Source organism: Schistocerca americana, chromosome 3 (genome assembly GCF_021461395.2).
Source record: "Schistocerca americana isolate TAMUIC-IGC-003095 chromosome 3, iqSchAmer2.1, whole genome shotgun sequence".
Classification (NCBI taxonomy): domain Eukaryota; kingdom Metazoa; phylum Arthropoda; class Insecta; order Orthoptera; family Acrididae; genus Schistocerca; species Schistocerca americana.
The window spans coordinates 694,749,182-694,771,669 of record NC_060121.1 but is presented as its reverse complement, the minus strand read 5'-3'; the positions used below and the strand labels follow the sequence as shown (position 1 = coordinate 694,771,669).

Here is a 22,488-nt window from a genome sequence, read left to right as displayed (position 1 = left end):
TGTTTGGTATTTTTTAGTAGCATGTATATGTATAAAGAACTCACAAATGTAATGTAACCCCTTTAAAGCTCCCATACTTTCTTTTATAGTAATTTTTGCAGCTATCAGACATAGAGCAATATGTTCTGCTAACAGAAGCTACTGATCAACAATGATGATGATGTTTCACCATCAGATTTCATAAATAACTGTGTGCACCTTTCTGTGAACAAACCAAATCATTAATTATTTTTACCCCACAAACAGCCGTAATACTTTCAAACTCATTGTCGTCACTGAAGGCAGCTCTTCAGACATTTATGCATAAGGTAACAGCATAAGACTGCTGCTTACAAAATCCATACGACTCTCCGCCCACACGTGTGCTTGACAAGTAGTGCTTGGGCATTGGTGACGGTAATAGCAAGACAATGTCCCCAACTAAAAAAAAAAGGCATGCTCAGCTTAGAAAGTTCTAGAAACCAGTGATGTGTAAGGATTACAGTATACTACATCATAACACCAATGGTAATAGTCTGACATCTCTGCAGTAACTTTTTTTTCAAAACATGTTGAAAAAAAGTTTTTTGAAAACCCAAAAAGAAACTCGAGATTCCAAAGAAAATTTTGACCCAATAACGAGGCCCACAGGACAACAAATAACAACATACTGATGAATAACCCAGCAGTGGTTCCTTCTTCCTGTGGCATTATCTAGATCTACGTCATACTTTAATGCAATAAAAATATCAAGCACGCTTCATGTTGTCTCATCCATGCACCAGAAATTACAGTCTGTTTACATTTTGTGTTTATAAGTTGTAAGTAGACATAGGATACATGGAAATCAAATTGGTTGTATGTCTAGACTAAACAACAACAACAACAAAAAATCAGAGTTCCCTGTACAGATGTACTTGCTGTCTAGTTGAGTCTGTTTTCCATATTGCTCATCTAGATCATTAACTTTGTCTATGAGGACAGTCATACTCTACTAGTGTAAAGGCATATTCATACTAATCTACATATGTTATGGGCATAGGTTGTATGAAAAAAGTGTCATTACAAAATCATCAACTCTTAAACAAATCAAAACATTGCATACCTTTCCTGTTATCCAGCTTAGCATTATTAAAATACTTTCTGAAATTGCAGTGATGTAGGACTTCTACCTCCATAAGCTCAGCAGTTGTAATAATTCAAATATCCCATATTTGTAAATGCTGTGATCAGCCTATGCAAAAAGAATCTATACTCTCCTGACAATTGTACATGTAAGTGTAGCTTTGTACATTGAAACAGTAAAAGGACAGATATGTAGATCACCTTAAGACTCTACATAAAATAGAGCATCCTTTCTCAAGTGAAAATCAGATCAATTACACCAGTAGGATAAACTAGAAAAACAAAGTACAAGAATATTTACTATTTGCCTCAATACTTCTAATCAAAGAGAAGAAAAATTTTACTGTATATTGCCATATCTTTTTTCTTTGCCTCACAACACGTACACACAGGCGAGTGTAGCAGCTGACTACATTTGCTACTATTGATGAATGCCAAGGATAGTGTGCACACATGCACTTTAGGGTTGCCAATTCATCACAGCACTGCAAGCAGAGGGGGTTCTGTTTGGTGGTCAGCTGTATGGGCAAAGTTGAAGATCTGCTGCCTGCCAGGAAGAAATGGAGAGTGAACATGGCAATTATACTGCGCTGCTGGTCATGTCCCCTTTTTCACAGCTGTCCTGAGTAGCATACAAGACAAGGCATTCAGCTGGACTGCAGCATACCCAACCCTCCACTCCAATGACTCATTTATATAGCAAACCTGTAAATAACAGTATGGCTTACATTCTGTATGTATGACAAGAATCAAAACATACACAACATGTAACACTCCTACATTCTCAGTCACTACCTCTGTGTCACAGTGGCAAATAAAGCAAAAACTTTCCACTCTTCACAAAAAAGACAGTATACATTGCTGCTAGCCATACACCTAAAATACCCTTAAAAGAAACAGTAGATAAATTGCTGTTCATAAATGTTGACAGCATTCAGTCTTCTTGCCAGCCTACATTGTACTCAATTGCAACGTTGTCAACATCCTCATTATTTTCTTATGCTGCTTCTTCAGCTTTATATTATTTACGTATTTGTAAATGCTCAGGTGGGAACATGCCCATTTTGCTCTGTCTGTTCTGTTTTGTGCTTGTCTGCAAGCATAAGATTAACTTTGGCCACATGCTCTGGTGTTATTCCACTTCCTTCTGTGTTACTATCTGTAATTATGTGAGCTATAATTATCTTGTGCACCTTCATAGTGATAATTTTAACCAACAGTTTCTCTCATTTCCCACTGTTTGTCTTTTCTTTGAATCTGTGTGTGTATTTGTCATGCCTGCTTTACATTTTCAGTTATCATGCCAATCAGATGACTATGAACTTCACATGGTAAGCATTGTCGTTCAGCATAAAACATGGCATTCTTCATGCAGCCTGTCATGTACTGATTTCTCTCTAATTCTTTTCCAAAATAGTGGAGAATCTATGGTCATACCAGTTGTGACAGATCAGATTTAAACTCTCATCTTTTGTGTTTTTATACCAGTATTTTACCAGGAACATCATCTGAAACTCTGTGCATGAAAGTGCTGAGAATGGTAGTATCCGATTCAGTACTATGACGATCTGTAAAGATGCTACTATTTCATCATCTAAGGTTGCAGCAGCAGACATCCAAGTTGATATTTCATTTAACAAGTCTATGTCCAGTGTTGCTTTCAACTTTGGCTCCATTGACATCGACCATTTTGGAAGAAGAATATGTGCATCATGCATTTCCTTACATGTGTCTGCACGATTCTTCTCTAGGCTCTCTTTAAATACCTTTGTGATCCCCTCTCTACACTCCAAAAATATCTCCACAGTTTCCTCTCAACTCTCATTAAATGCTGATTTTATTTCCTCTCTTAATTTCTTCTCTAATCCTTTCATGCTCTCTTTTTGATTTACTTCAACTCCTTTTTTAATTTCTCATGATTCTCCTTAGATTCTTTCGCAGCTTTCTCTTGACTTCCCTTATCAAGTTGAGGAGTGCTATCTTATCCAGCTGACTGTTGTTTGGAGGTGACTGATATTAGGTTTTGCTACTAAGTGGGATCCTCTCTAGTTCCTACCATTTTTATGTATGTGTTGAAGTTTTATTTGCAATTAATTCCACCGATAGTTGCTTGTCTACGAATTCTTCTTTAGTTATATCCTCAGAACTCAGGTCTCTGAATCCTGCATTACTGTATGTGGACACTTTACCAAGCAAAGCTCCCAGAAAAATATTTACTGGATCTGCTCATTTACTGATGACATATTTACACTTGAAAGTCAGTAGAACAAAACACAAACCTAACAACTGTTTAAAAGACTCTAACTGAAAAGTTAGTTTCCGGCTGCCTTTTTCTACCTTCCCTCAGCAGCTTCAAAAATGTTCCCAAAAATTTTGGCTAGCACATTTAGACAGTGGGAGTGGGGAAGTGATGGAAAAGTAATAATTACTGGGAGATAGTAGACAGTGATTGTAGTATAGAAAGAGTGAAGGAGACATCTTATTCTACATCTACATCTATACTGCACAAACCACTGTGAACTGCATGGCACAGGGTTAGGGTTTCTTTCTGATTGACTCACATATTGAATGTGGGTAGAATGTTTGCTTAAAAGCCTATGTGCATGCTGTAATTAATCTAATCTCGTCCTCGGAGTCTCTGTGTGAGTGATACATAGGGAGTTGCAAGTATATTCATAATGTCAGTGGGACAGTGGCTGTGTGAGAAAAAGAGAGGGACACGGTGGCAGTGGTACATAGTTAACAGTGACAGAACAATTGTAGGAAAAGAGTGGAGGAGACAATGGCAGTGGGAGAGACTTAAGAAGGAGAAAGTGACAGCAGCAATTGCAAGGAATGAATGAAACATTAGCAGTAAGAGAGAGCAAGAGGGAGACTGACAGCGAGAGGAGACAGTAGCAGCAGCAGCAGCAGTAGGACAGAATGAAGGAGATTGTGGGTGTGACAGGAGAAAATGATAGTTAGAGAGACACAAAGAGATAATGACAATGAGTTGGGCTTAATGAGTGAGAGAGAATGGGCAAGTGGGAGCAACTCGCAGCAAAGAACTATTGTATGTGAGCGAGTTGCAGTGAGGGAAGCTTTTGGGAATGAGAGGTGAGCTGCGTGTTAAAAAAAGTGCGAATATGTAGGAAGTGTCAGCAGCAGAAGCAGTGGACTGATGTAACACTTAACCACAACATCATCAGTTACCAGGGTAGGTAATGGCTGCAGTGTGAGATGTGGAATAGAGAGAAATTTTAGGGAAAATTTTTAAAGGTACTGAGGAAGGTAGAATGATGCAGCTGGCACCCCACTTTCCTGTCAAGGAAGGTAGACTGAGGCAGCTGTCACCCCACCTTTCAGTCAGTGTCTTTTAAACAGAAGCATATTAACCTTTTTGTGCTCCAATAGGAGCATTTTTACACTGGTCACTTCATTTAAAAGCAGTAGTGCTTGCATGGTAAGCCATCTGTAAAGCTCCCACACTTTCTTAATGTATTAACTTTTGCAGCTATCAGACACAAGTAATGTGCTGCTTTACGGCGAGAACACACCTCATTACTAAATGAACATGACCAAGTTGCCAATCCGAACATGTGGGAAAACTTCAAGAAGCACATGTCTCTATTACTTTACAAATATTAAGGTTCCTTAGTTATAAACAAAAAAAAGTCACTTTGAAACAATGGTAGTGCAAATCATATTGCTGTGATTTATTGACCTTTTGGCACATAAAGCCGGCCGAAGTGGCCGTGTGGTTAAAGGCGCTGCAGTCTGGAACCGCAAGACCGCTACGGTCGCAGGTTCGAATCCCGCCTCGGGCATGGATGTTTGTGATGTCCTTAGGTTAGTTAGGTTTAACTAGTTCTACGTTCTAGGGGACTAATGACCTCAGCAGTTGAGTCCCATAGTGCTCAGAGCCATTTTAACCATTTTTTTTGGCACATAACACACTTCCTAATACTGGCCACCTCAACCACATTTGTATTAACAGATAAGCTTATTCCTCTTTCATGGTAAATTGCATTCCTGCATTGTGTTTCCAAATTAATTTATCACATTATTACTGTTCACAGAAGTCTTTTCGTAGCTGTTTGAAGAGTAACGTTTTCCGCCAGTGGGAGTTTCTGAACAACATTTTCAGTGCTGTTTCATTCACAGATTTCATAAATAATTGTGTGCACCTTTCTTTGAGTAAACCTTGCCAACTGAAGTTATGCTTTCAACCAGCATCGTCAACACTTAAGAAGCAAACTCTTCAGACAATTTATGCATGACACGACTGCATGCAACAGTTCCTGATAAAACCTGAACATTGACTCTCCATTCATATACATGCATATGATCAGTAGTGCATGGACATTGTTGACATTAATAGCAAGACAACGCCCCTACCAGAAAAAAAGGAATGCTCAGATTTTGAAATCAAGAAACCAGTGATGTGTAAGGATTACGATTTATTATGCTATAACACCGATTATAGTACACTGCAAATTGTCTGGATAAAGGGTAGATGTTCAAAGCATTTGGTACTTACCAGTTTTGAATGAAAGAAATATCAAATCTTAAGGAAATATGCAGAGAATATGTAAAAGAATCACTACACTGAAATATTTTATGAGCCTGCAATAGTGCAGTTTCCATTTGTTTGCAGAAAGCTGAACAGTTATTATATTGTTGTCCATATAAGGCAGGTTGTAGGGTAATACTCTTTGGCAACCATCAGTGTACCATGTGACACTCTGCCCAATAGCATCATCATACTGTTAGTTTAGGTATAGCGAAGGTGCTTAGCCAATTTAGTGTTCAGTGTGGATGACATAAAGCAAACACGATACATATAATGTTAATAAGTGACAGCGGTCGCTTTACTAGCGTATAACATTTTGTAGGTAGAGTCAGCAGCAGAAGCAGTGGACTGCTGTAACACTTAACCACAACATCATCAGTTACCAGGGTAGATAATGGCTGCAGTGTGAGATGTGGAATAGAGATAGAGGACACAATGGTGATGCTGCAAAGTACATGCCATTTCTCTCTGTGCAGAATGCATTACACCTCTCTGTGCAGAACACATCATACTGTTGCCTTCTTACTTGCCTACCACAATAGTTTATAGCAATTCATATTGACTGTATTTTCGCTACCATGGGAAGTGTACGGAGAAGACAAAAAGGCATGGTAAGACACAGGTTGTAACTGGCGCACCTCGTGTGTGTTATAAGAAGAAATGACATCCACATGCATGTATGTGCAGTAAAAATTTTATAACATTAGTAATGATCCTGAAGTCTGTATGTGTCTGCCATGTTGCATAGATCAACAGAGATAATTTTGTGGTTCTCATTGGAGCCAACACCCCAGGTTGTGGAATCCTCTGTTTGGATCCCAGGAGTCATCCATGCTGTGATAAATGGAATTATTCATGTTCTCAGATAGTTTCTGTTTCAGAAACAAATACAACAATTTATAAAGTCTCTAAGTACATCTGACGTTACCCAAGTGACGCCATTCCAGGACACTGGATTGGAAGAGAAGGAGCGGAAGATGAACTTCATGGTGGCTTCCCAGGTCTCCAGACCTCACACATTGTGACTTTTATCTGTAGGGTTACATAAAAGACACTCTGGATACTGTAGGGTTGCAGCACTAGTTATATTGCTGTGAGTGTGGGGAAAATTCAGAAATAAGAGAGGTATTAGGTCCTCTCTTTCTCACATTGTGTAAAAAGATGTGGTTTTACACAGCCTGAAAAGAGTTTTAGTTACTTCTGTTTTGGTGCCACCCTAAACATGAATACTTGACAGTACAGAAGGTAGTAACTCTGCTCTATCTGTCCTTGTGAGAAAGCACGTTCATATCAGCCAACATAACTTCATGTTCATATCAGCCAACATAACCTTGCAACAGGAGACAGTTTTATGTTTGCTTATAAGGGGTTCCCACTTTAAGTGAAGACATTGAAATATCTTGAAAACTACACAATCATTATTTACAACACACTGCTCAATGGCCCTGGGACCCTACCTCCGTGCTGTGATGTTAGGACAGGCCACTATCTCATAACTTCTAATTGGAAACCCCATTCCCAATGTTGTATTCCTCCGACATATTGAACGGGGGACTACTCGATTTGGCACTGTGGCCATGGCTCTAGGGGAATGCTACTTTACTTTTCCAATTAGAGTAATTGTTCAAACGTAGTACTGCCAACTTCAGTGGACACTGTGATCCATTTTCAAATGACTATACACAGGCCAGAAGCATATTGGCGGGAATGTTTGCACTGGCATTTCTGATGTGGTCGACCATGTCTTCATGGCCTGTTGGCACTTGCTGGTGTACCTTATCTTTTAAATATCCCCACAGAAAGAAATCCAGTTACGTCAAATCCAATAACCTATTGGGCCACTTAATAGAGCCACCTCTACCAGTCCACACACAAGTGTGAACACGGTCTAATATCTTCCGTGCTTCAATTGCGTAATGCGCTGGGCAACTGTCATGCTGAAACCACATATGTTGTTGAATTTCTAGGGCAACATCCTGCAGTAGTACCAGTTGTTCCTGATCCAAAAATATTAGATATTTGGGTCTGTTCAATTTTCTGTTCATAAAATATGGACCAATGAGCTTGTTCACCATGATTCCACACCACATGTTGCTGTAAGCAGCGGGGAATGCCTACACTCCAGTAATGCATGTTATGCCCATTAACACTACCATGGTTTGTGAATGTAGACACATCGGAAAATAGGGCTTCAGGAAAGAACGTGGGGATCATTTGCATTTTTGATGTGCCCATTCACAAAACATTATCCAGTTGCGGAAATCAGCCCCATGAAGTTGTTGATGCAGTGACACAGGGTAAGGACAACATTTATGATGATGTAGTATTGTGAGAATACTACCTATGGACATACTGGAAATGGATGTAATTGTCGCATGCTTATCCATGGATTGTGGTGCTCTACCACTAGTACAGCTATATCATTAGCTTTTCCTGTACCATGTTTGCTTCGTTTCCTTTTGCCAGTCTGTAAACTGCCATCAGACATAAAGGTGTTCACAGCCTTGTAAAAGAACAAATGAGAGCAAGCTTCCTCTGGAAAATTCTTGGCATACGAAGCAACAGCAGCCTCAACATTTCTCCTACATTGTCCTGTTGCACATCTGTTCTCCAAATGATAGGTATGTGTGCAGGCAATAACCACAGTGCAAGTATTGCAATGTTTAGAGCTGCTATCTGTTGTACGTGTGCATGATGCAATAGATCCGGTCACAGTATACTGCCTGTTATGACATGTCAGAAGACTACAACATTATGAATGGGGTTTGTAATTAGAAGTTGTGAAATACTGGCCTGTTCTGCCCGTGCAGCATGGAGGTGGGATCCCACATGCCATTAGATATTCAAGGGCCATTGAGTAGCATGTCGTAAATTGCAATTGTGTATGCATTTCTATTCATCTGATTACAGCGCCATCTGTGGTGAAGGAAAGAAAATACTTCAGACAAAATGTATGTTGATTTTGCCATAGGATTATAATCTGAAGTAAAAACCCAGGATTCCGATTCAGGATTTCAAACTTGGCTCCCCACCACCCGTGCACAGCTTGGAATTGTGGGTCAAGTGTGGTTTCGTTGGATGTATCCCTCTGAGACAAACAAATTGGAATTATAACTTTTTGTGATCTGCTGTGTAGTTTTAGAGAAATTTCAATGTCTTCATTGAAAATAAACACCCTGTATAACTGACTTTCAGTACAGAGCTTGGATCAAAATCACTTGTCTTTTGAGTATTTTGAAAATATGTTTATCATTTAGCTACTAAGTGGCTGCTAAATTATTGTGTGACAAAATGAGGTGCAGGTAATATAGCTGGGTTCAAGTTCCTGTCTACGTATCTGACATACATTGTAACCCCACTTTTACGTTCCCGGAATTAATGTTTTCCCACCGTTTACGACATTTTTTTTTGGTCCCGTCAAATTTCCTATGCCCACAATGTTAATTTGCACCTGATTTTGTGTGAACATATTTAAAATTTTCCCACCATTTACGCACTATGAAAAAATGTTTGTGGAGAACAAATGACGCTTGTATGATGTTGGCCGTCCAGTAGTGTTTACAAATATTACATGGCTATGTTTTTTGACACCAGGGCTCTCTACTCAGTGGATTGGAACCAGTAAATGTGAGAAAGTTGGAACAATTCGTTCCGTATCTCCCGCCACTACCAAGCTCTGCTTGGCGTGGTGGCTGATGGGGAGTAACTAGGTTCATTCAAATGAAGGTATCGTGACCAGTCGCAACCTTTTCTAAAATGTTTCTACTGTGCAAATGCAGTTTTGTGATTGTTGTGATCATCGTGACACCTTTGTCGAACCATATTTAGCGGGTTTCGGGATATGGCCACTTGGAGCGCCAGCTGACATAACTGGTGCCATGTTTAAACTAAAAACATTTGAGCAACGCAAATTGAATGACGGTGTCAGCTCGAGCTACGAGGGGGCCATCCTGGTACCCATGGCTGTTCCCTTTAATTGTTGGTATGTCTGGCCTTCAAAAGTGAAGAAGTTGTGGGTCAGGATGAAGCTGGCTAAGGTAATGAGCAAAGAGGTTTTAGGTAGGGTGGCAGGTGATCAGCGTGAAAGGAAGTGCTCCATCGCACCGAGGCCCTGGACGTGCGGGATATTTGTGTATAAGGAAGTGGCATCAATGGTTACAAGGATGGTTTCCAGGGGTAACGGATTGGGTAAGGATTCCAGGCGTTCGAGAAAGTGGTTGGTGTCTTTGATGAAGGATGGGAGACTGCATGTAATGGGTTGAAGGTGTTGATCTACGTAGGCAGAGATACGTTCTGTGGGGGCTTGGTAACCAGCTACAATGGGGCGGCCGGGATGATTGGGTTTGTGAATTTTAGGAAGAAGGTAGAAGGTAGGGGTGCAGGGTGTCGGTGGGGTCAGGAGGTTGATGGAGTCAGGTGAAAGGTTTTGTAGGGGGCCTAAGGTTCTGAGGATTCCTTGAAGCTCCACCTGGACATCAGGAATGGGATTACCTTGGCAAACTTTGTATGTGGTGTTGTCTGAATGCTGACGCAGTCCCTCAGCCACATACTCCCGACGATCAAGTACCACGGTCGTGGAACCCTTGTCCGCCGGAAGAATGACGATGGACCGGTCAGCCTTCAGATCATGGATAGCCTGGGCTTCAGCAGTGGTGATGTTGGGAGTAGGATTAAGGTTTTTTAAGAAGGATTGAGAGGCAAGGCTGGAAGTCAGAAATTCCTGGAAGGTTTGGAGAGGGTGATTTTGAGGAAGAGGAGGTGGGTCCCGCTGTGATGGAGGACGGAACTGTTCCAGGCAGGGTTCAATTTGGATAGTGTCTTGGGGAGTTGGATCATTAGGAGTAGGATTAGGATCATTTTTCTTCGTGGCAAAGTGATACTTCCAGCAGAGTGTACGAGTGTAGGACAGTAAATCTTTGACGAGGGCTGTTTGGTTGAATCTGGGAGTGGGGCTGAAGGTGAGGCCTTTGGATAGGACAGAGGTTTTGGATTGGGAGAGAGGTTTGGAGGAAAGGTTAACTACTGAATTAGGGTGTTGTGGTTCCGGATTGTGTTGATTGGAATTTTGAGGTTTTAGAGGGAGTGGAGCTGGAAGTGGGAGGTTGAGTAGATGGGAGAGACTGGGTTTGTGTGCAATGAGAGGAGGTTGAGGTTTGCTGGAAAGGTTGTGAAGGGTGAGTGAGTTGCCTTTCCGGAGGTGGGAAACCAGGAGATTGGATAGTTTTTTGAGGTGAAGGGTGGCATGCTGTTCTAATTTGCGGTTGGCCTGTAGGAGGATGCTCTGAACAGCCGGTGTGGATGTGGGAGAGGAAAGATTGAGGACTTTTATTAAGCATAGGAGTTGACGGGTGTGTTCATTGGCTGAGTTGATGTGTAGGTGAAGGATTAGGTGGGTGAGGGCGATGGATTGTTCAGTTTGGAACTGGTATAGGGACTGATGGAAGGAAGGGTTGCAGCCAGAGATGGGAACTTTAAGTGTAAGGCCTTTGGGGGTAATGCCAAATGTCAGACAAGCCTGAGAAAATAAAATATGCGAGCGTAATCTGGCTAGGGTGAAGGCATGTTTGCGGAGGGAATGTAAATAAAACTTAATGGGGTCGTTGTGGGGGTGTTGTGAGGGTGACATGGTATTAGAAGGTGGAAAGTGTAACATGAGGTTGAAATGAAAATGAAAATAACTGGAGAAAGTAACTGGACATCTGTTGTGAAAAAAGTCGAAAAAGTGTTGGATAAAGCTGGGCTATGTTGATGCTGTGGTGAACTTGGGTTGGTAGACAACGATGTGCACAAAGGTTAGGTGGTTGTGTTGCCGCCAAAACACGTTAAAGGATGGAGAGATTCGGGAAAATTTCGAAAAAACGGCGTGTAAATGTATTAAAAAGAGTGGTTTTGTGGTGGCAGGTTATGAAAATGAGGCTAACAATTGTCTGGCGAAGAAATAATGACGTTAAAACCTGTGGGAAGCGGCTAAAAATTATCAGTGATGTGGGAAAAATGGAAATGGAAATAAAGTGAAAGTTATCAGAACTAGACGAAATGGTTGTTTAATAGGTGAAAGAACTGTTTGTGGACTAGAAACGGTGTATTTTATAGCAGTGGTAGTGTTGAAAGCGGAAAAAAATTTTTTGGTTATGGTTTGGAAGTGGGTGATGTATTATTGAGTATATGTAGGCGGGATAAAATTGTATAGTAGATTACGGTAAAAAGGAGAAGGTAGATACAAAGTGAAACTACTGGCAAAAACAAAAAGAGAAAATAAGATGACAGAAAAGATTTCGAAATGCAACAGTGACAATAACAAACGTAATTGTTGGGTTCAAATTAATGATATGAATTAATAGAGGGAAACATTCCACATGGGAAAAATATATCTAAAAACAAAGATGATGTGACTTACCAAACGAAAGCGCTGGCACGTTGATAGACACACAAACAAACACAAACATACACACAAAATTCAAGCTTTCGCAACAAACTGTTGCCTCATCAGGAAAGAGGGAAGGAGAGGGGAAGACGAAAGGAAGTGGGTTTTAAGGGAGAGGGTAAGGAGTCATTCCAATCCCGGGAGCGGAAAGACTTACCTTAGGGGGAAAAAAGGACGGGTATACACTCGCGCGCACACACACACACACACATATCCATCCACACATATACAGACACAAGCAGACATATTTAAAGACAAAGAGGTTGGGCAGAGATGTCAGTCGAGGCGGAAGTGCAGAGGCAAAGATGTTGTTGAATGACAGGTGAGGTATGAGTGGCGGCAACTTGAAATTAGCGGAGATTGAGGCCTGGTGGATAACGGGAAGAGAGGATATATTGAAGAGCAAGTTCCCATCTCCGGAGTTCGGATAGGTTGGTGTTAGTGGGAAGTATCCAGATAACCCGGACGGTGTAACACTGTGCCAAGATGTGCTGGCCGTGCACCAAGGCATGTTTAGCCACAGGGTGATCCTCATTACCAACAAACACTGTCTGCCTGTGTCCATTCATGCAAATGGACAGTTTGTTGCTGGTCATTCCCACATAGAATGCGTCACAGTGCAGGCAGGTCAGTTGGTAAATCACGTGGGTGCTTTCACACGTGGCTCTGCCTTTGATCGTGTACGCTTTCGTTTGGTAAGTCACATCATCTTTGTTTTTATATATATATATAATGGAAGGAAACATTCCACGTGGGAAAAACTATATATAAAAACAAAGATGAGGTGACTTACCGAACAAAAGCGCTGGCAGGTCGATAGACACACAAACAGACACAAACATACACACAAAATTCAAGCTTTCGCAACAAACTGTTGCCTCATCAGGAAAGAGGGAAGGAGAGGGGAAGACGAAAGGAAGTGGGTTTTAAGGGAGAGGGTAAGGAGTCATTCCAATCCCGGGAGCGGAAAGACTTACCTTAGGGGGAAAAAAGGACAGGTATACACTCGCACACACGCACATATCCATCCACACATACAGACACAAGCAGACAAGCAGAAATATGTCTGCCTGTGTCTGTATGTGTGGATGGATATGTGCGTGTGTGCGAGTGTATACCTGTCCTTTTTTCCCCCTAAGGTAAGTCTTTCCGCTCCCGGGATTGGAATTACTCCTTACCCTCTCCCTTAAAACCCACTTCCTTTCGTCTTTCCCTCTCCTTCCCTCTTTCCTGATGAGGCAACAGTTTGTTGCGAAAGCTTGAATTTTGTGTGTATGTTTGTGTCTGTTTGTGTGTCTATCGACCTGCCAGCGCTTTTGTTCGGTAAGTCACCTCATCTTTGTTTTTTTATATATATATATATATATATATATATATATATATATATATATATATATTTTACACAAACAAACAATGTAAGTGGTTTACTGCATAACTGATGTGGCACAGTACCTAATAACCAGTGCAAGAGACACACAATAAAACACATTCAAGCACACACAAAATACTTATTTACATATTTGCACTTGACAACGAGAAAAAGTTCTTGAAATGCGTCATCCTCAGCATGAAAAAAAATATGTAACTAGTACAGTATTTCATTATTTAAATAATGAATGGCAGCTGCAGGCTTTCAAAAACATGATTGTGACATATGAAATTGAATCAAATGTTCCTACTTCCCATACAGTTATCAGTTCCAGTTACATCAGCAGTTTTTACTAGATAATAAACCTTCGTTAGATAATTAACAAGTCCCTGACAAGTCTTTTGATGCCTTTCATGTACATATATCATACAGAAAGTGAAAGAGGGTATCCTATACATAACTTTTACAGCTTAAAACATTATTTTCCACGTTTTACACCATTTTTTTGAAGTCCCTTGAAAAGTGTAAAAGCGGGGTTTCACTGTATTTTATTAGAGTGCTTTCTTGTCTGTGTATCTGTCTGTTTGGTACAAATTTTGCAAATGGTTTTAAACTAACTACCCTGATGAGCTAGAGACTTGAAACTTTCAGCATAACTCAGAACTGGATGACAGTGGAATATTAATATGCTCTTTTTGTCTTATGTGTAGTGAAGGGTACTTCATTTTTCCATCTGTCTGCTTGTTAGGTACAAATTTTGCAATTGATTTTAAACGAATTTCGCAATGATGTAGAGACCTCAGTAGCACAGAACTGCATGGCAATGCAATAGTAACTCGCTTTCTTGTCTGGTGCAGCAGAGGGTACGTTGTGTACCATTGCTGTATCCCCTTTATATGTTTCTGTCACAAATGTTTCATGGTAAGCATGATTGCCGGCAATTCTCCATGTCAGCTCAAATCTAATTTTTACCTTCATGGTCTTTTCGTAAGATATATGTAGGAGTTAGCCATGTACTAGTTGACTTTTGCAAAGAGAAACTGAAGTAAACCTGAAATTTACCACTTGTTTGTTGTAATCCCATCAAAAAGTTACTGAGTGCACCCCACATTTTTCATTTTAAATTTCGCAGACACTGTCATAGCTATGAAAAATTCACAAGCAGAAATTTTCAAGACTATCTGTATGTGGTTAGGAATCTGTATCGTGCCAGGTTACGTTATTCTATACTTTTAGTCTGTTTTAAAACTGTATTATATTAAAATTATTTGTATTTAATTATTTTGAGGGTTACCTGAAAGGCTATACACTACTCCAGTATGTTTCCATTAATAAAGTTGTGGTCAAGTTGTCCATCCATTACCATTTTTCTAAAACTTACCCGAGTATCATTCTTTTCTGACTTCAGTTTCACCAGTCCGGCAAATCTGAGGTAACAAGATAAAGAAAATAAGCTTTTTATTGGCATCTCACTGCATCACAATCTGGAATTAACCTAAGCCAAAAAATAAAATAAAATAAAAATACACACTTGAGCCAAGGTTACATCAACAATTAATTTATGTGTAAATATTTAACATAGTATTCTGATATTTAGTATGGCATTTGTACCAGATTTTTATTTTTGATGTATGTATCAGAAACACTGACATTGAAAAACAGAGTAGGTCTTAGACTGAACTGAGGTAGTTCACCAACCATTGCTGTTGTCTGTTCAGAGTATGACTGAATTACGAATTCTCTGTTTTTCACTCTTTAAGTTAAGTATCAGACACCAAAAAGTTCCTAATATTTGCTTTAAAGTTATTTTAATGCATCCTTCTCTTCTTCAGGTAAGTGGCGTAATGCAATTGAAGTTGCTGTGAAAACGTTGCGCCCGGGAACAATGTCAACAGGTGCTTTTCTGCAAGAAGCTGCTATAATGAAGAAATTTAGGCATGATCGTCTTGTGGCTTTATATGCAGTATGTTCTCGTGAAGAACCTGTGTATATTGTACAGGAGTATATGTGCAATGGAAGCCTCTTAGATTTTCTTCGTAATGGCCCAGGTAGAAAACTTCCATTTGGTGATCTTATCTACATAGCTGCACAGGTAAAGAACATTTGTGGTGTCTAATAATTAGTTGCTTATGTCTTTTTATTCCTATGTGTAGATTTAAAGATTGCAGATATTAAGGACACAGCTTTTAAAACTTTGATAGCTTGCCGTAGTACACAGACAATACGTAACTGACATTACGCGCCTCCTTTTTTGCAAACTCTACAGATGCATCCTACCTCTACAGATTTATCACATCCAGTGTCAAATAGACAGTTGACTTTTTGGCTTTTCTGTAGCCACAAGCTCATTATTAGATAGAAAACTGACTTGCTAGAAGAGTGTCCAAATTGGAGTCACAGTGTAGAACACGCATTTGACATGTCATAATTCTCTAGATGCTTTGAATAATTATCTTGCAGCCACGAAAACGTACTTCAGCTGTGGAAAAGTCAATGTCTCCAATTTATCCTTGGACCTACAGAGACTAATTCTTTGAGTGTTAGCAGGGCAGCCTCTGTAGAACTTAGAACGAAAAGAGAGCACACCGTTATCTTGGCCATTGTCAGTTTCATGACAAGGAGCCGCCACTACTAAGTTGAGTAGTTCCTCAGTTGGCATCATGAGGCTGAGTGCACCCCATTCTAGTCGTCCCACCAAGGAAAAATCTCTAGAAGTATAGGAATTAAATGTGAGTTCTCTGTACAGCATTGTCATGCTGACCATCCAGCTGCAGAGGTGGACAAGATTTTAATAAAACATACCCAAATTACTTGACTCGAAGAGTACAAACAGGTATCTGGATTAGAATTTTTTTGTAGAATATTATTGTAAATTATTATTAAAAAAGTTCGCCTATTAAATGCCCCACTGTTAACAAATTGCGAAACAGAGAAATGATGTAGCTTGAAATTTATTTTACTTTTCAGCACACTCCTCCTGTAAATTTCAACTTTTCTACCAATGTTCGACAAAGCCTTGAAAGCCTGCAACAAAGAATTGTCACCTCATTGTCTTCAAAGTGTAGCTTATCCAGATGGTTCTAAGCAGTCTAAACAGATGGAAGTCATTGAGGGATAACTTGGATCTGTGCATTGGATGTTCCCAGCATTCCCAGTGAAATTTTTTCCCTTATTTTTCTTGCTCTGTGAGGTTGGGCATTGTCAGAAGAATCATGCCCACTGTCAAGAGTCCAGGTTGTTTGTAGTATATGACCTGCTTCAGTTCCTGCAGAGTGGTACTGTGGATTGTGGCACTAACAGTCTATGAGGCTGGAATTTCAGCAGTATGATGACCTGCATGTCTGTAAATGCAGCTGCCCAACTTCGCAAGCCACTGGTATTGCTTTGAGCTTATTTTAGTGGGGAGGAGGGATTCTTCAACTCCATGGAGCATCACTTAGAATAAATTTGTTTCTGATGAGCCCATGATTTATCCTTTGTGGTGGTCCATGTTGGGAAATCATATCTTTCTTCACTGTAGCACATGAGAAGCTGCTTAGATAGGTTAGTTATGTTTCATTAATGATGTGGAATCAGCCAGAAGGTACCTGAGAATGCACAAACCTTACAAAAATGCAAAATGCAACCATTTCAGTTCTATACAGTTCATAAAAAGGAGGAGGAGCAGGAGGGGGGGGGGGGGCAATTGAAACACATCTCTTATTCATTTAATTGACTCTCAACTATGACGTTCCAAACCAAAATACAGAGAAGTAGTAGCACATAAACAGATCAGATTTTTGTTGATGTCTTGTTGGTGGATAGTTGTATTGTGAAAGCACTCTCTCTTGGGCTGTCAGAACACAAGGTAACGGCTTGGAGGCATTAAGGAAGATTTGCAAGAAATTTAATCAGTAATCCATTAGGAGTAGAATCATTAATTCAACATTTAAAGGTACCTTCCATGGTACAATATGTACAGTTCAGAGTACTTGTATGATAAATGCAATACTTTCATACAGACTTCTTACATTTTATGAAAGTGGCTTTCCTCTAAGATGCATGACATACAATCCCTATAGTGACAGGCAGTCAGTGTGCAAACTGAGGGCACCATGTAAAAGAAAGTGGGAGTTGTACAAAAGCTTATAGCACAGTTGGAAGCTAATGAGCTAACCTCAGTAGCTTGTTACAGAAAATACTGTAAGGCTTTGATAAAAAAAATTTAAAAATATTAAGTGTCGTGTAATGTTTTGTGTAATGTAATATCTTGTATAGACACCTTTTATTAATCTGACACATTCCACATCATTGCAAAGTGTTGTATTCATGATCTATGGAACAAGTACTAATCTAATCTAATCTAATCTATTCCTAGAGAAGTAGAAAGTATGAGTTTTATAAGTACAATACATAGCATCTAAGAATAATATCAAAACAGTATGAAATATAATGAGGATAGTGTCAGAGTAGAACAGGTAGGTTCTACCACCAGTACACTGAAATGAGGAGTAAAGATTTTACTGATATTACTCATACTGAGGTATGCAAAAATCCCCAGTGGTCGTTTCCTGATGTGGGTGAACTGAGTTGATAGTAGCAGAATACTGATTTTTTTTTAAGGTGTAGTTGGAGATTTGACTGTTGGATACTAATAGACAGGAAATTTTGGCAATAATTAATTCTCTGAACTGTAAGGATTCATATGGTAATGATTAGAAGCCAAATAAGATAGTGAAGAATTTGGCACCCTACATTAGCAGTATACTGATCTGTGTATAACATATTTTTTACGTGGTGGTCTTGCGGTTCTAGGCGCTTCAGTCTGGAACTGCGAGACTGCTACGGTCGCAGGTTCAGATCCTGCCTCGGGCATGGATGTGTGTGATGTCCTTAGGTTAGTTAGGTTCAAGTAGTTCTAAGTTCTAGGGGACTGATGACCTCAGAAGTTAAGTCCCATAGTGCTCAGAGCAATTAGCCACATTTTTTACAGCTAGATATTTTCCCAGAGAGATTTAAGTATTCAATGGCTAGGGAGCTACAGGATTGTTACCTTTGTTTTCAAATGTTTTTGAAAGAACAGTTTACAGGAAATAGTTGCATATTTATCTGAGTGCAACAGTTTCACAGTTCTGTTTTGGAAGTAATTTTCAGTTGATCAGCCAGTATGTTCCTACTTGCACCAGATAGTGAAACTTATTGGTAATTAAAAAAAAAAAAAAATAGAAATGAAGGAACTATGCATAACAGTATTATGAAAAGGACAGTTGCTACTCACCATATAGTGGAGATGCTGAGTCGCAAAGAGCCACAGCAAAAAGACTGCCGGAAAGTGAGCTTTTGGCCAACAAGGCCTTCACCAAAAAAAGAGAAAACACACAAACACACACACACACACACACACACACACACACACACACACACACACACACTAACAAACCCAAATGCAACTCGCACAGAATGACCTCAGTCTCTGGCTTTAGCTGCTAGAAACTGTGTTAATATGTTCATGCGAGTGTGTGTTTTTTGTCTATTTTCGACAAAGGCCTTGTTGGCCGAGAGCTCACTTTCTGACACTTTTTTTTTTTGTGCCTCTCTGCAGCTCACCTACTCCGCTATATGGTGAATAGCAGCTGTCCCTTTCATAATATTGTTACATTCCAGCCTAATTGATCCCTAAAGGATACTGACTGCCAATAAGTCATTCATGAGTGAATGACACAAGAACATGATATGCTTGGTCCACCAACCCACAGTCTTTTACTGCTGTGGAATTAGGTACATTTCCAACCTGGTCAAAGGCAGTGTCGCAAATGTAAGTAACCACATCATATAATAACATACTCTACAATTCATGTGTAGTGTTCAATAGCATTATTAGAACAACTGAGTAACTCTCGTAAATTGTTGAGAGAGAGAGAGAGAGAGAGAGAGAGAGAGAGAGAGTGTGTGTGTGTGTGTGTGTGTGTGTGTGTGACGGGGAAGGGGGTGGGGGTCAACAGATGCATGTCATGGATGTTTGTACTGTGTACACATAGACTTCAAAAAGACCAAATAGCTTGAAATCTGTTACATTGTATCTAATTCTGGAATATGAATGTAGCTGTGTACAGTGTAATTATAATTAAAATTAAAATTAAACTTTCAGAATGCTGTAGAAATAACACCACTGGTCAGAATGACGTCAAATTGTAATGTAATATTATTGGAGAAGGGGGAAAACGTATGTCAGAAGAAAAAAAATATTGTGAAAATTGATCAATAAATGGCACTGTATGTATCAGAATGCGTAAATGAAAACACCTGTCATGCACATGACCCATTGAAGTTGGTATAAACACGCCGGGTACATCGCTTTTCCTCTTTCCGCATCTGCGACATTCTCCATGACTTTCTCAATGCAGGATCACACTCTGCTTGTAAAGCTGTATTACAAAAATGATGACTGTGCACACATCGCTCTGCAGGAGTTCTGGACACTGAAGGGTTTGAAGAAAGGTGTCGGTTTGATGACTGCCGTGGGTCTGGAGAAAATGATTTGGAAATTCGAAAAGACGGGTTCTTTTGGCGTGTAACCTGGTAGAGGGAGGAAATGAATTGATTTAACTTCAGCAGAAGCAGTGGCCACAGCAATGCAGGGGGAGATGAGTGGTGGTGTCCAAACATGTAGTGCCTGGGGAATTGCCCAGACATGAGACATACCTGTGATCCCGGTGCATAAAATCCTACGAAACCCCTTCTTTGCTATTCATTCAAAATTACCCATGTGCACGAGTTGCTTCCTGTTAACCTGCCAGCAAGAGAGACCTTTGCTTTAAAATATCTTGCTCGCATGGAAGTGGACAATGGTTGGCCTTGGAGGATTTTGTGTTCAGATGAAGCCCACTTCCATCTGACAGGATATGTCAATACACAGAATTGTCGAATATGGGCAATGGAAAATCCATATGGAAATCAACCAGTACCACTTCATACTGAAAATGTCACTGTGTGATGCGAGTTTACGGCATCAATTATCATACGGCCATATTTTTTTGGAGACAGCTGCTTCCAGTCCTGTTACCTGTATCATCAATGGTAAGCACTATGAGCGTCTTTTGTGCAACCACGTCATTCCAGCTCTCCAACAGTGTGGATATGTGAATGGGATCATTTTTGTGCAAGATGGTGCACCTTCACACATTGCAAATCCAGCTAAACAGTTCCTGCAGTTCCATTTCGGAAATGCTAGAATTATCAGCTACCATCTCCTTAGATGTTGTGTTCAGTGTTCCGATTGCAAACAGCTGCATTGAAGGCACGCATTGTCTCTGACCGTGACCCCAGAAACACCTCAATCAGTTGCGGAACGTGCTGTTTCTCCATTTCAAGTTGTTGCAGAAAACGGTGGAGAGCATATTGAACATGTTTTGCGACAGTCACATGGAAATTAATAATCCTATTTGATTTTGATTGATGCTTGTTATCCGCTTTTTGGCCTCAGGACAATTAAAAACCAATGTGAGTGATGCTTTTTATGCGAGTTTTGGCCTCAGGACAATTAAATGTGATTTTTCCCATGCAATGTGATATGCCCTTGCCGTGGTAGATGGGCTTGCGTAACTAACAGTATCACACCTGTACATCCATGCACACTGAGTAGTACAGTTTGTTTAACATCAAACATACACCTTAGGCACTGTTGTATGATTAATTTGTCATTTGTAGTCGACCACGATTACATTATGATGCTTACAGTGCCAGCTATTGCTACATTTTGTAACTATTCATTTTTCTTCTGCCATATGTTTTCTCCCTTCTCTAATAAAATTCCGTTGCAATTTGACGTCATGATGACCAGTGGTGTTATTTCTACAGTGGTTTGAAAGTTTAACTTTAATTATGATCACCCTGTATATAATTAGAACATTGTTCAGTCAGCTGAACAATAAACAGCAGCTCACATTTCAGACACAGTATTTTCTTTCTTACAGTGGTATTGCAGTGTATCTTCTAGCTTACCGGTATGAGACTTGTAGTTGACAGTGCTATTTTATTTGTAGACCATAACTGAGTGTTTTATTAGAATTAAATGTTCTTTTCCTTTTGTCTTTTACAAAATAAAAGGAAGTGTGTTCTAAAGAAATATTTAGTCCCTACATAATACTCCAGCAAAAGAGGAGAGGAAACACGAGATGTAGATTTGAGAATCGAGCAGAAGCAAGGATAGTAGGTACAAGAAACGGTCATCCTATGTCTACAGCAAAAGAAGGTGTTCTTCAAGAGGAAGGGTAGGAAAGAAATGCATTCATACAATGCCGGACAAAAAAGTAAATCCCTCTTAAGACACATTCAGCTGTCAATATGACTTTGTACACATACACACCATCAGTGGCTATGTAAATGGTTAAAGTTGCAGTTCTCAGTGACAGACACAGCAGCCATCCATCTCCATAGCTGAGTGATCAGTGAATACCATGTGGAGGACCCAGCTTTGATTCTGGTACTAACATGGATTTTGTGTTGAAAGGAGGATTGGAACAGAGTGCACTGAGCTTCATGAGGCCATTAGAGGAACTGCTTGATTGAAAAGTAGCAGCTGCAGGTCATGAAAACACAATAACTGGCAGAATGGTCTGCTGAGCCCATGCCCCTCAATACTGCAACCAATGATGCCATTGGCAGAGGATGATACGGCTGTCGATTGGTACCCAGGGGCTCATCAAGGCTCGTGTGCAGAGTTTATGTTTATGGTAGAGCAGGCACTACATTACATTGGTGTTGCTACCAAACTTGCTAGTGTATATAAGGGACATGAACAGCATCAGATGTTGAGTGCTCACTGTGAAGGACAGAGAACTCACATACTTGTCCGAGACAGTATTATCAGCATGTGACAGAATTTGAAAGGAGCCTCATTGTGGCTCTCCATTTAGACGGCTGGTCGAATTATGGAATTTCCAGATTTGTGCGGCGTGGCATTTGAATGTGTCAGAGGGCCAGTGGGCCAATGTTGAATGACATGGGAATGTGAGGACAGGACAACCACAGTGGAGGTGTGCTGTGCTGTGCACGAAGTAC

At 40.1% G+C, this 22,488-nt stretch overlaps 1 protein-coding gene across 5 annotated transcripts in view; it reads left to right on the top strand.

The window, feature by feature from the left end:
- The window catches only part of LOC124605681 (tyrosine-protein kinase Src64B), a 262,399-nt gene that overhangs the window by 189,663 nt on the left and 50,248 nt on the right, over nt 1-22,488 (top strand). For all 5 annotated transcript variants that reach the window (XM_047137536.1, XM_047137537.1, XM_047137534.1 and 2 more), the window contains one exon: nt 15,282-15,541. In XM_047137536.1, the coding sequence (XP_046993492.1) occupies nt 15,282-15,541 (260 nt within the window). The remainder of the gene's footprint in view (nt 1-15,281; nt 15,542-22,488) is intronic.